General features: G+C 36.1%; 1 protein-coding gene and 1 long non-coding RNA gene across 4 annotated transcripts in view; one reads left to right on the top strand and one right to left on the bottom strand.

Moving 5' to 3' along the window:
* Window positions 1-12,427, top strand: part of BTAF1 (B-TFIID TATA-box binding protein associated factor 1) — a 42,076-nt gene that overhangs the window by 7,044 nt on the left and 22,605 nt on the right. For both annotated transcript variants that reach the window (XM_015867122.2, XM_015867123.1), the window contains exons 2-9: window positions 1,543-1,666; window positions 2,744-2,858; window positions 4,954-5,100; window positions 7,123-7,286; window positions 7,581-7,717; window positions 8,339-8,450; window positions 9,368-9,436; window positions 11,936-12,025. In XM_015867122.2, coding sequence (XP_015722608.1) covers window positions 1,543-1,666; window positions 2,744-2,858; window positions 4,954-5,100; window positions 7,123-7,286; window positions 7,581-7,717; window positions 8,339-8,450; window positions 9,368-9,436; window positions 11,936-12,025 — 958 coding nt within the window. The remainder of the gene's footprint in view (window positions 1-1,542; window positions 1,667-2,743; window positions 2,859-4,953; window positions 5,101-7,122; window positions 7,287-7,580; window positions 7,718-8,338; window positions 8,451-9,367; window positions 9,437-11,935; window positions 12,026-12,427) is intronic.
* The window catches only part of LOC107316048, a 45,700-nt gene that overhangs the window by 29,945 nt on the left and 3,328 nt on the right, over window positions 1-12,427 (bottom strand). For both annotated transcript variants that reach the window (XR_004307680.1, XR_001556154.2), the window contains exon 2: window positions 690-885. This is a non-coding gene — a long non-coding RNA (uncharacterized LOC107316048). The remainder of the gene's footprint in view (window positions 1-689; window positions 886-12,427) is intronic.

Genomic DNA, 12,427 nt, shown 5'->3' with positions numbered 1-12,427 from the left:
ACATTAAAGAAAGAAAATACCAGTAAATAATGAAGTTCTTGAGGATGTGTTATTTCTGACTAGTGTGCTACAAGTGATTTGGAAGACTCAGATTTCTAAAGCTTTTGTTTTCATCTTTGACTGTGTAATAGCACAAATCCACTGGTTTGGAAATGTTTAGATTTTGATTTCAAGTAGCATTAAAACAACTGACTAACTGGCAAAAGACAGCAATTGAAACTTCAGTTTTATCTACAGAAAGTGAAATGGGCTTGTCTATTATGGTAGTAGGAAGCAAATTATTTCAAAGTTCACAAATGCCCAAAGCGTGCCTAAAATACTAAAATGATTTGAAATAATTTGAGTTGGAAAATACCTTTTCTGTAATAAATACCTAGTTCAGTATCTCTGGTTGTTACGACACACAGGTTTTGGGACTGTTATATTGCTGGGTCATTTTTGCCTGTAGCATTGCTGTTCTGCTGCATCAAATTGTATTCTCAGGAATAGATACATTTCAAGTGTGTAAAAGAAAAAAAAAATGCAGTGATGTACAGACTTTTTAAAAAGTTATTATTAGAAATAATGTTAAAAGCAATTCTGCTGAAATGTAATTAGTAGGAACAATCTAGCATGCATTACATTCATCCTTTTCCTGTATTTGCTAAAACCTGGGGTATGTGTTTGAGGAAGGGGAGTTGTCAGGTTACCTGTAGCCTTATTTCATCAGGCGGATGTAGATGAGCTTCACTGCTGTGTAAATTCCAGCTTTGTGGAGGTGTGATATTTGAACAGAATTCTTATTATATCCTTTCTATTCTTAAAGGTAAATTCTGATTGTGCCGCAGCAAGACTTGCATTCAGTAGAGACCTCATACTGCACACTGCTTCATGGATCTCAGCATTCTGTAAAGAGAATTATAATAATTATTTTAAGAGTAGATGTTTGGGGTCTCTCTCACTAATACAGAGTTACTGTGAAAACAAAGCTGGTTCCCATATTTCATGGGAGGGCCGGAGGTATCAGAGTATTTTGAAGCTGTAAATACAAGAACAGGTTAGATCTTGTGTGTTCCAGGTAATAGAGGGAAAATAGGTGAAAATTAAAAATTTCTGGTGTCCTGAAAAAGCAGAGTATGACTATAGATGTCAGTATTCAAAATAAATGATAATTCACAGTGTGAATGATGGAGCCTTCGCTTTCTCTGTCTGACAGAAATTGCAGAAGATTGCTTACAACCTAACAATACCAGTCCTGCAAAATTAAAAGTGTTCTGTGTCAGAAGAAGGAACCTATTTCATTTTCTTCTTGTAACTTGTGGACTTTTTAGAGCTAAAGTTTCTAAAAGTTCCTCCCTTATTTATTTTTTTCCTACCAGGCTACATATGCTTTTGGAGCAAGTACAGTTAGAATTAGGCATAAGTACATTTGTCAGTCTGTCAGTTGGCAGGCAAACATTTCTATTTGCGTTTGATAAACTGGAAAATCTGGGGGAATATAAATAGAAATGGTCAACTGTGCTATGAATAGTGTAACGGTTTCATTTTTTGTCAATCATTCAGGCTTGATCGTCTCTTTATTTTACTGGACACCGGTACAACACCAGTAACAAGAAAAGCAGCTGCACAGCAACTCGGGGAAGTAGTGAAACTGCACCCTCATGAACTGAACAATCTCTTATCTAAAGTAAGCATCTTAGGGCTTTTTGTCTTTCTGTTTTTTTGTTTTCTGATACTGCTGTCAGGACTGAAATAGAATAGAATGACTCTTCTGGGCTGTAGTTTCTGTGGATAGAGGCAGCTGAAAATACAGCATTTTTGTGGAGCTCTCTGAAAAAAGAAGAAAATTAAGAGTCTGGGTCTTTAAAGGCGTGCTGTTTTGGTAGCTTCTGTGAGGGTTGCATAAGTCAGGTTTCACTTTGCACACAGTGTTGGTATTCAGTGTTTGCTGTAAGTTCAGATTTTCTTCTACAGAAAATCCAGATCTCTACTGCCTTTTAAATGTTTCACTGCCGCTTTTAAAAGAGTGTTGCTTGTGTGGTACAGGATTGAAATTATAGGAAGCTGCATGTCTTTACATAGGCTGGAAAATGGAAACAGGTTTCCATTAGTTTGAGACTGTAGTCTGGCCAAGTCCAGTAAAAACACCAAAAATAGTTTTGTACCTGACAGCTGGAGATGGCTGCACGGCCTCAGTTCTGCTTTTATCGAACAGGTGCTCTCACCACAATTTATGATGCCACCAAGAACGGTCAGGGAATCATGAATATCAAACCACTTCCAGTGAAAGAATACTTCTTCCAGATTTGAGGCATGAAGGGAAATCAGTTTAGAGGAGCATAAGTTGTTGCTAGTGATCCATTTTGGCCTTCTTGGGTAAAATTTTGAAGCCTGTTGTTCTTTTTGGAACAGTTTTAGAAAGAAAAAAAAAATTCAAGCCTTGTTTGGTACCTGGAGGTACATTGTATAAAGTGAAATCTACATTGTATAAAGCATTGTTAACTTTGGCTGATCAACTAAATGTAACCTGCAAGTTCTTAAGGCCTGGCTATGCCATGGGTTCTGCTAAGCAGCAAAGGTCGCTTATGGTTTGCTTGGTGGTTTTTTGGTTTGTTTGTTTTTTGTCCTTTGTTTTAATTCTTTTTGAATCTTGTCTTGATCCACAGCAGTAAAAGTGTTAAACAGACTGTAATAACTGATAGATGCTCTAAAAGTATGGTTCTTTTTAACAAAATTTAATTTATTTGTTAATTTCTCTTTAAAGGTGTTAGTGTACTTAAGAAGTACAAATTGGGACACCCGTATTGCAGCTGGCCAGGCTGTTGAAGCAATAGTGAAAAATGTACCTGAATGGAATCCAACTCCGAGATTAAAGCAAGGTGCTTCTTAAATGAATTATGTAGAATAGTACGTTGTTTATCTGATGCAAACTGACTGTGATATGAAAAGTCTTAAGGCAGCTGTGCTGTTTAAAATGAACCTGCTTTTTTGTTTTATGTTCATGGACTGTGGTAACCTCTTTAGCTCGAGATGTTCGTATTCACTTACAACACTGTGCATGACCTTTGCTTCTGCTCTGTACCCTCAAAATGCTTGACTCTGTATGATTAAGAGGAATAATAACTGGTGAAACAGGGAAACTTTTAACAGGTCGATTTTGTCATATTTTGCAGTTTCTGAAAAAACCTTTCTGAGAGGTGACGTGGCAGCTTGCTGCCATCTGTGCTCATTTTGTATCTGGAGTTGTTGTGATGTTGCTTTTGTTGTAACAGAATTCATATCTGCTTTGAGGTGCTCTCACACTAGTTGCATTCAGCGCCTCCTTGTTCCATTACTGCTAAGCTTTATTCGCTGCCTTTGTTATTTTTATAAATGTTTGCTATATTTGCACCCATTCAACATATTCCTTTTCACCTTGAAATGTTGCCTCCTCCTCAGGTTCTCCTCAAAAGACAGCTGCTCTATCTTTTGGACAGCTTTATTGGTTCTTTTCGGTGCTTTTTCTCACTTGTGTTCTCCTTGAGATGCACATACCTGCCCATAGTATATTTGCTTCTTTAGACTACTGGTATTTATATGTAGTGGCAGAATGATGTGCTTCATCATGTTTTTAGTGTCCTTCCTGATGAAGCTGAGTGCCCAGTTGGCTGTTCTGGCTGTTCTGTTGCTGCCTCATAAGCTGGTAATTACAGAAATCTAACTGAAGTGCCTTCAAAATCTTCATTCACTGTTAACTACCAGTTCTCACATCAGTGCCGTATAGACACAGCTTAAGTTCTCAGTGTTGCACTTTATCTGCCATCTTGTTGTTCTTAAGAGTCCTTCTAGGATTTCATAGTACTACTGTGACATTTGGTTACCCAGAACTGCTTAATGTCACATACATGATGGGAGAGTAGTGCATAATGAAATCTCGGTCCTGTTGTCAAAGACACACAAATTGGTTCCAACATTCAGCTTTAACCTTTCTTTAACTAGCTTTCAGTATGTAAAAGGAGGCTTCATCCAGTTCTGTAGGAGCCTAGTTCCTTCAACTTTCAGTATGAAAACTTGTCAAGCAGTTTTGAATTTCTTAATAGATCTCCTCTATCTGCATGTTAGAGCTCTTTAAGGATGTTGATAATCATGTTAATGAGAGGTTTTTTTCAGGAGCTATGCTGACTCTTTCCTGATATATCTGTATATTGAGTAGCTTTATTTATAGACTCTGCCATGTATATGTATAATGAAATGTTATCTCCCTCTTCAGGTCTGAAGAAATGTAGGTATTACTCATTTTGTATGGTGCTCAATATGCAATCAGATTTATTCTACTGTAAATGAACAAACTTTCATAAGTAAGCATGAGACAAATTATGAAAATAAAAGCTGTGTTTCTTGTAGGCAATAGTGGTATTTGTAGTGCTGGTTCAATTCAGGATGTGAGCACAGCAGACTATGTATGAATGGACACTATGCATGACTGAAAGCCATGAAACACACGAGTACTGAAATATTGAGGCAAGGGAATACTTTGGAAGTGAATTCATGACCAGGAAATGATAAGAAGCCTTGTGAGGATCAACCATCTTATTGTTGTTGAACTGGACAGTATTTGCAGTTTGTCTGCTTTCCTGGCCTCTTATCAGAGATGCCTGGCTGTTGGTTATGTGAGGCAGAGCTGGCATGGTACTTAGGTCTGAACTATGTGTGAGCCATGTGCAGCTCGAATTGACGGTGGCCTTATGTGTGCATGGAAGATTTTGTGTCTGCCATTGATCAAGATTTAAAAAAGCTAAACTTACCAAGGGAGAAACAAACAGTAAGATTTGTTTTTTATGAAATGGAGTCTTTGTTTTGTGAATGAAAATACTGTATGCCTGATGATTCCTCTGCAGAGTGAAATTATGTCTTTCTCTCTGACCGTTATCTTCTGCCAGGATTTTGAGAACAATCTTCATGTTTTCCTTAATGTTATTTTCAATGTTTGCTTAGAACCGGGATCAGAAAGTCCTATGGAAGATTCACCTTCAACAGATCGGTTGCGTTTTGACAGATTTGATATATGTCGCTTGTTAAAACATGGTGCATCTCTCCTTGGATCTGCTGGTGCAGAATTTGAAGTCCAGGATGATAAATCAGGTATATCTCTATATTTTACTTCCAAAGTAGAAAACTTTGGTCTGAAGAGGCTTGATGTAGCTGTGTTTCAAGTCTAGTCATCCATGGTTTCTTAGAATGCTAGTGAAATACAAGGAAGAAAATCTGCTCTGACATAACTGGTTTGTACTGTCTTTCTTGAATTGGAGTGTTTTTATAGAGGGTGTGTGTATTGTTTTCTGTCACTAAAATTAGTGTAAATGTAGTGGGGAGAGGAGAGCGGATTCCTAGCATTTCTGTAGAATTTTTTTTTTCTTTTTTGAGTTTCAGGAGATCTGATCAATTGTTCCTTGCTAAAACAGCTTGTAAGATGTGGCTAACCAAAAGGCATTAAGGTTTGAAATATAGGAGAGAAACTGCACAAAAAACTGTTGAGGTCAGAAAGTCAAACATTTAAAATATTCAGTGCATATTATGCTACTTCAGAACTGTTAAATACCTTAGTATGATCCAGATCTTCCTATGATTTATATTGTTGTGGCATTTAAATGCTTATACAGTCATCAGTGTTTTTATGGAAAAGAGGGATGATAATCTTCTGCAGTGAGTATGGAACAGCAAGTGAAAGTTATCTAGTATCAGTTAACTTATGGCTTCTCTTAGAGATCTTCTTGCTGCTTTTCCATCAGGTATAGGTAAGAAATGTGGAATGTGTTTAGTAACTTTGTGTAACCTTTTGTTTCAAGTGAATCATCTGACAACTTTCTGCTGCTTTTTAGCTGAGAATTAGTTTATGTATGATACGTTGCCCAGCAAGGTTGTGAATGTCCCCTTCCTGGAAGCATTCAGGGCCAGGCTGGATGGGGCTTTGAGCAACTGGGTCTAGAGGGAGGTGTCTCTGCCTACAGCAGGGGGCTGGAACAAGATTAAAGGTCTCTTCCAACCCAAACTATTGTAAAATATATATACGCATATATATTTTTACTGTACTTTTCTATTTCTAGTCCAGAATCCAGTTTCTGCACCACCTGAAATGGTGCCATAGATAGGAAGACATGCTGGCTGCAGCACTGTCAGTTACTGTGCATGCTGTGATCAGTGCACTGTACCTACCTGTTAAGTAATCAAACAGATGGAATTAGGACGCTTTGGTTTTTCGTCCATATGTTATTTATCCTGCTGCCTTAAAATCACATGACATTGTAAATAGTATTGAAAATAAAAAAATAAAAAATTGATACAAAATGTCTTTAAAAATGACTTCTTAAATTGCTTTAGATAATGCTTTTACTGATAGGGTAATTTATAAAGGTTGCTTTCTATTCTGTGTTTTGTAGTAGCTTTCCTTACTACAGTAGGTAGTCAGTGTGAATGAATGTAAGGCAAACTTATTTGGCAAGCTTATTCTACATGGATTCTAAAGTCTTCTAGATGTTAAGTAATTCAAGTATTTAGGGTGTTCTTGAGGTAGATTCAGTTAAGTTTATAAGTGAGCCTTGCTTGACAGATGAAGCTTAAGGATTAGTCTTTTCAACAAACTCCAGCACCCAGGGAACATCGTGCGTATGCTTCAGGGTCCATTGCTTTCAGGAGAAAGAAGAAAAACTTTTGGAGAAACAAACAAACAAAGCAGAAAAGAAAAAACAACCCTGAACAACGAGATTCCACATGGATGCACATGTTGATTAACACGCTGCAGGCTCTCAAATCAGTTGCTGGATTTAGACTGAATTTTAGCATTAATTTCTTTCAAAGTGCAATGTCCTAAAAAAATCTTTTTTGTTTTCCAAAAGCTGTTTCCTTTGTCCAAATGTAATTTAATGAACTTTATGGGAGCTATTTTCTGTTTAAAAATCACTTGAAGTAGTTCTATAGCTTTAACACCAGAAAGTTCTTCCTAGGAATCAGTATGATTCGGTTTAAAATATTTTATTCATTTATTATCTACATACAGTTTAGATTAGTTCTATGACTTTTGTTTTTATTCTGTTTCACTGACAAGACTTCACTAACAGATCTGGTTGCAAATCTGACACATCTGCCTTTCTGAAAAACTTTTTAAAGGTGAAATTGATCCTAAAGAGCGGATAGCACGACAGAGGAAACTGTTACAGAAGAAGCTTGGCTTAGATATGGGTGCTGCAATTGGGATGAATACCGAAGATCTGTTCAATGATGAAGATCTGGACTATTCTCCTTCTTCAGTTTCACTAGTAAACAAACAACCTGTAGGTAAAACCTCGGGCTGTTTCACTACAAAGAATAATACAGTGGGTTTGCTTTATTTCTGCTTCTGCGGTTATAGCATTTTTATATTTTCAACATGATCAACTTCTAATATGGTATGCTTTGGCTTCTTGAACCCTTAAACCCCATACTTCCACATTAGTATTATTTAATGTCAAACTGCTGCTCTGAGTTTCAGTTAACTGAGAGTTGGGGAAGTTAAGAACAATGTGGGTTTGAGATTTTTCAGGACCTTTGTTGTAAGAAGAGCTGACAATGAATGGCTTCTCTTTCAGACCCTTCAGGCTGCCGAGTTAATTGACTCAGAATTTAGAGCTGGTATGAGCAGCAGACAAAAGAATAAAGCGAAAAGAATGGCTAAGCTGTTTGCAAAGCAACGATCTAGAGATGCAGTGGAAGCTAATGAGAAGAGGTATAACAGTGAACTATTTTGCTCTTTTTTTCTGTTAGGCTTGAATTGTAATTTGATTGATCTGTTGAAAAACTTCCTACAGACTTTGCCTCATAAACTTTTACATGCTAATTTTACTGATGGAAGCAAGGTGCTGCTGTACTTATTCCTGATCGACTATTAAAAACCTGGCTTTGAAGGAATCTTGTTATAAGGGGATGCTGCAGTCTAAAACATCTGGTTTATCCCTGTTGTTAAATGCATATTGAGAATAGTACAAGAATTAATGCAACATAAATATTAGATATAACTTTCCCATGTATGATGGTACGTTCCTTGTAATTGGAGTTTAGTGACAGGTTGTTGTACCTGCTGTATTTATAAAGAGCAGTAAACATAATTATTTCTCCTTGGTTTATTTAAGAATTTCTGTATTTGTTGGGTAAAGCTGAGGAAGATTTTCATTTGGCCTCCTGGCTCAATTTTGTTAACTGCAACTTCGTACGTATTTTGCATGTTTCAGAAGGCATTACACTTGAGATTCTTGCCACACTTGACTGTGTCTGAGATTTCGGTTGTAGAAGTAATTGCTTTTCCTAAAGCATACTTTCAGTCTATAACCCTATATTTGTTCCTTCTCAGCAATGATAGCACTGATGGGGAACCAGAAGAAAAGAGAAGGAAAGTTACAAATGTTGTCATCAACCAACCTGCCACAGACTCAAAAACATTGGTAGAAAATGCTTCAGAAGAGGTATGATGCTCTGTTCTTCTGTTAGTGAAAATGATCAGCTGTTTAGCAGAGTAATATAAAATAAAAATTATTTATGCTCACTAATCATAAAGTCATTTTAGGATTATGAGTGAGAGGAAAGAATGACATTGACAGCTTCCCTTAGTTTGGGCTTCAAGCTGTACATAGCATTGAGAGGAAAACACATTTAATCCATCTGTATTAATTTGCGACCCAGGTGAACCTGAATAGTTGGATTACAGGTGTTGGACCTGGATATTAAACTGTCAAATGCTACATGCTTAGATAAAAGATTACACTGAGCTATACATAATTTGATCTAAACATTCATGTACACTTTATTTAACCTTTGCCTTACTTTAATTAGACATAATTTAGAATTAGATTCTATATTTAGTAGCAAATGCATTTGCTTCAATTGAATGAAAAGCTGAAAAAATTTAAGAAATGCTATACCAGAATACGAATACTGCATAGATATTTATTTTGCAGTGACCTTACCTTGATTAAACTCAAAATAAGTTTTTCCTAACATAGCTTAGTAATTGAATTCTTATTTGCAAAACAGTGATTGGAAAATGCTTTTATGAAAGTTTAATGACAACTGTAAATTGAGGTGCTGCTGTTTGCTAGACTTTCAATTGCTTTGTCATTATGATGGTGTAAACTTCCTAATGTTAGTATCATAATTTTTTTTCTACTGCCATGACAGCCTCCTTATAAGAAATTCTAGAATAACAGATATGTCTTCTCATTTTCAGTAATGCTGAATGTATATTGAAAAGTTGGTGATTATTGCTTGATTAATTGATCCAATGACAGTATCTAATTTCAAACTGGGATTTGCCTATTTTGCTTTTCAAAGACAGGGCATAAATTTAAAGAATCGCTAACTTATCTATTTATTATGAATTTAGGCAAATGAATGGCCTCTGGAAAGTTTTTGTGAAGAGGTGTGCAATGATCTGTTTAACCCTTCCTGGGAGGTAAGACGCATGCAATATCTATGGTTTATCTATATAAGCTTGATAAGAGGTAGACTTACATAGAAAGTTTATGCTTAGGACTTGAGCATTTTGCTTGGTATCAAAACTTACATGAATCATAAATACAGATTATGTAGTTGAGACCAATCTAGTTTTACAGAATTTCTTAAGTGTTTTTGAGACATAGAGGGGAAATGAAGTGAGAATCTTGGAAGTATTGAAATTTGAGCAAAATAATATAAAGTAATTAAATCAGGCTTATCAAGTCTGAGGAATACTGTGCAAACGCTGCTGACAACAGTAGCATATCTGTCTAATTCTCATCTAGAAGAGTGGAAAAATCACTTTAACAGTGGATAGGCTACAAATCAATGTCCTCTTCATTTATGAAAAGCAATTCACTTCTTTTTTTTTTTTTTAAGAATTACATTAAATTCCAACTACAAAAACTATATATTTGAGACTGCTTATTTCCAAAATTCAAAGTTGTTATGCTCGTGCATTTACTCAATCCTTATACTGTTTTCCACAAACTTTCGTGTTAATTCCAAACAAAAATACGAAATAACTGACAAAGGGTTTTCTTCCTTGAGCAGAAGATAGGAATAACTACTGTGAACTAACCTCAATTTTGTAAAAAGAAAATTACTCTTTTGAAAGTTTAAATGTTAGCACCAACTGTAATGTACTTAGGTGTTATCTGTACCACAGGTTCACCAATAGCAAGTTGGCTCTGCCCATGTTGACCTCAATCTTGGAAAAGCAGAGATAGATCATCCACAGCCAGCATGAGTATTTTGGGCCCTGAAAAAAAGGTTAATTACATCCATGTGGCACATCACTGTATCTAAACTAATAAGCCTCATTTTATTTCAGGGCAGACTGTTTGCAGCTGAAACCGAAGTCTACTTGTTTTCTGAAATGCAGATACTGTCATAGCCTTCTTAGTACATTTGATATGAGGTGTGCAGACCTGAAACAAGGAAGTAGATCAGTACAGATTCATTTTTATTATATGTTCTCAATGGGAGAACAGGTTCTGCTATCTCAAAATACATGTTTTTAAATCACCCTCTGGCATATTCCTGCCATGTCTATAGGCAGTCTGGATGACTTGTTCAGACTGCTTGTCTAGATTACAGGCAGCTGAAGTCAGGTGTGTTGAATCCTGCTACTGGTATTTCCTTGATACGTTTCTTTCTTGCTTTATCTTTATTATCAGAAGCTGAGAAGTTAACTTCCCAGGAAAGTGTTCTTTTGGTTTGTAAAAACTAGTATAAGCAAGTGTATACACCAGTGACTGGTGTATAACGAACACTTAAGATTTTAAGACTATGCTTTCTGGCTGTTTTTTCCTGGCTTACAGATTTCACCAGCAGCCACTGTGCTGTACGTGTTTCTTGTCATATTTCATGTAAAATTCTCAGATAACTTGGAGTATCTACCAGTCACTTGGCTCTAGTTGTTACTGCTGTGAAATGAACCATCAACAAGCAATTAGGTACTCTTTATAAAATAACACAGTAGATTCTGCTCTAACCTATGTAAAGGCCTCTCAGTGAAAACCAGGCTCAAATTTTTGCTTTTCTAAGTTTTGTGCAGCTGCTATGCTGGCTTTTCTTGATTATCCAGTTGTAGCTAGCTAGGGATCAGAACTATGAGAAACAGGTATTGCCATAGCATACCTTTCTGCTGGTATTCTGTAATCTCCAAAACTCTTCCTCTTTCTGCGTACATTCAACTCTTTATATTTGGTGAGCGCATATACGTGGTCATAATTTGCTTTGCCATATTTGTTCACTTTTCTCTTAATATTTGGCTTAGCAAGGTAGGTTTATAAACTAAGCTGAATAGTAATTCTCAGAAATTTCTTTTGTGGATCTCAAAATATCCTCTGAGGATCTAACCTCAATTTATAAGAAAGTCTACTAAGAGTGCTGCTTTCCTTTAGCTTATAAACTTAGTAAAAGTGGTCTATCTCTGAGCAGCTCCTTGTGCCGGTCAGTTCCCCCAAAGCCAAAAACTGCAGTGATCTAGAAGCTAACTGCCAGAGTGTTTTTTATAGCACCCGAGATTCATACATGGTGACTATATTTGCAATTGTTGATCTTTCTCTGAAATCTAGTGTTTTATAACATAGTGAAGTTAAACTAAATGGCAAGTGCCTTGTTGGGTATGTTTGTTCAAATATAATAACTGCATCTTCTCTGATAGAAAGCAGAAACAATTTTTATTTGCTTCTGTCCCAAACTGACAAATATTTAATAAATTCTAACCTGTTCTAAAACAATCTAATTTTATCTAATAAAATATTACCCTTGTCCACAAGTCTATGAAGTACCACTAACTCCATGGCACTGCACATATCTCTACTTGGGAAAGAACAAGTTTGCATTACCTAGTGTAACCAGTTACATTGTGGGTTTTTTGTGCGTTTTTGTTGTTTTAATCTTCTATTCCTAAATCTTCTAAAACTGATGTTTTATTTAACTTTTCTAGGTTCGACATGGTGCAGGTACTGGACTGAGAGAGATACTCAAGGCTCATGGTAAAAGTGGTGGTAAAATGGGAGACAGCTCATTAGAAGAGGTGAGTTTCCAGTCATGTAAATTTAATGTGTAGCTTTCTTGAATTAGATTTAGTAAACTGACTTCTTAAAATACTTAAGTGTTGCAGAAGATTGGTGGTACAAACCATGAGATCTTTCTATTAAAAAAAAATCTGGATCAAATCACCACATCAACTGATTAAACATTGTGCACAAAAGTGTTTACATACTTCCTGTGTATTTAAAAGGAAAACTTAGTAATTTCTTAAGAGTAATGACTTAATAGTGAATCTCATTTGCACTGATAGTGCAGTAAAAGCAGCAGAAAGAGCTTGGGCTTAGAGGGTGCTGAAGAATGATGAGATACATATATCATATGTAGGTCAGTATATTTCAGTATACTTCATGTACACTTTATGTACGGAGAAAGCAGAAGCTGCTTG

Source organism: Coturnix japonica, chromosome 6, assembly GCF_001577835.2.
Source record: "Coturnix japonica isolate 7356 chromosome 6, Coturnix japonica 2.1, whole genome shotgun sequence".
In the NCBI taxonomy this organism is placed as follows: domain Eukaryota; kingdom Metazoa; phylum Chordata; class Aves; order Galliformes; family Phasianidae; genus Coturnix; species Coturnix japonica.
The sequence above is the reverse complement of the archived record's forward strand: the minus strand, read 5'-3'. Positions and strand labels throughout refer to the sequence as shown.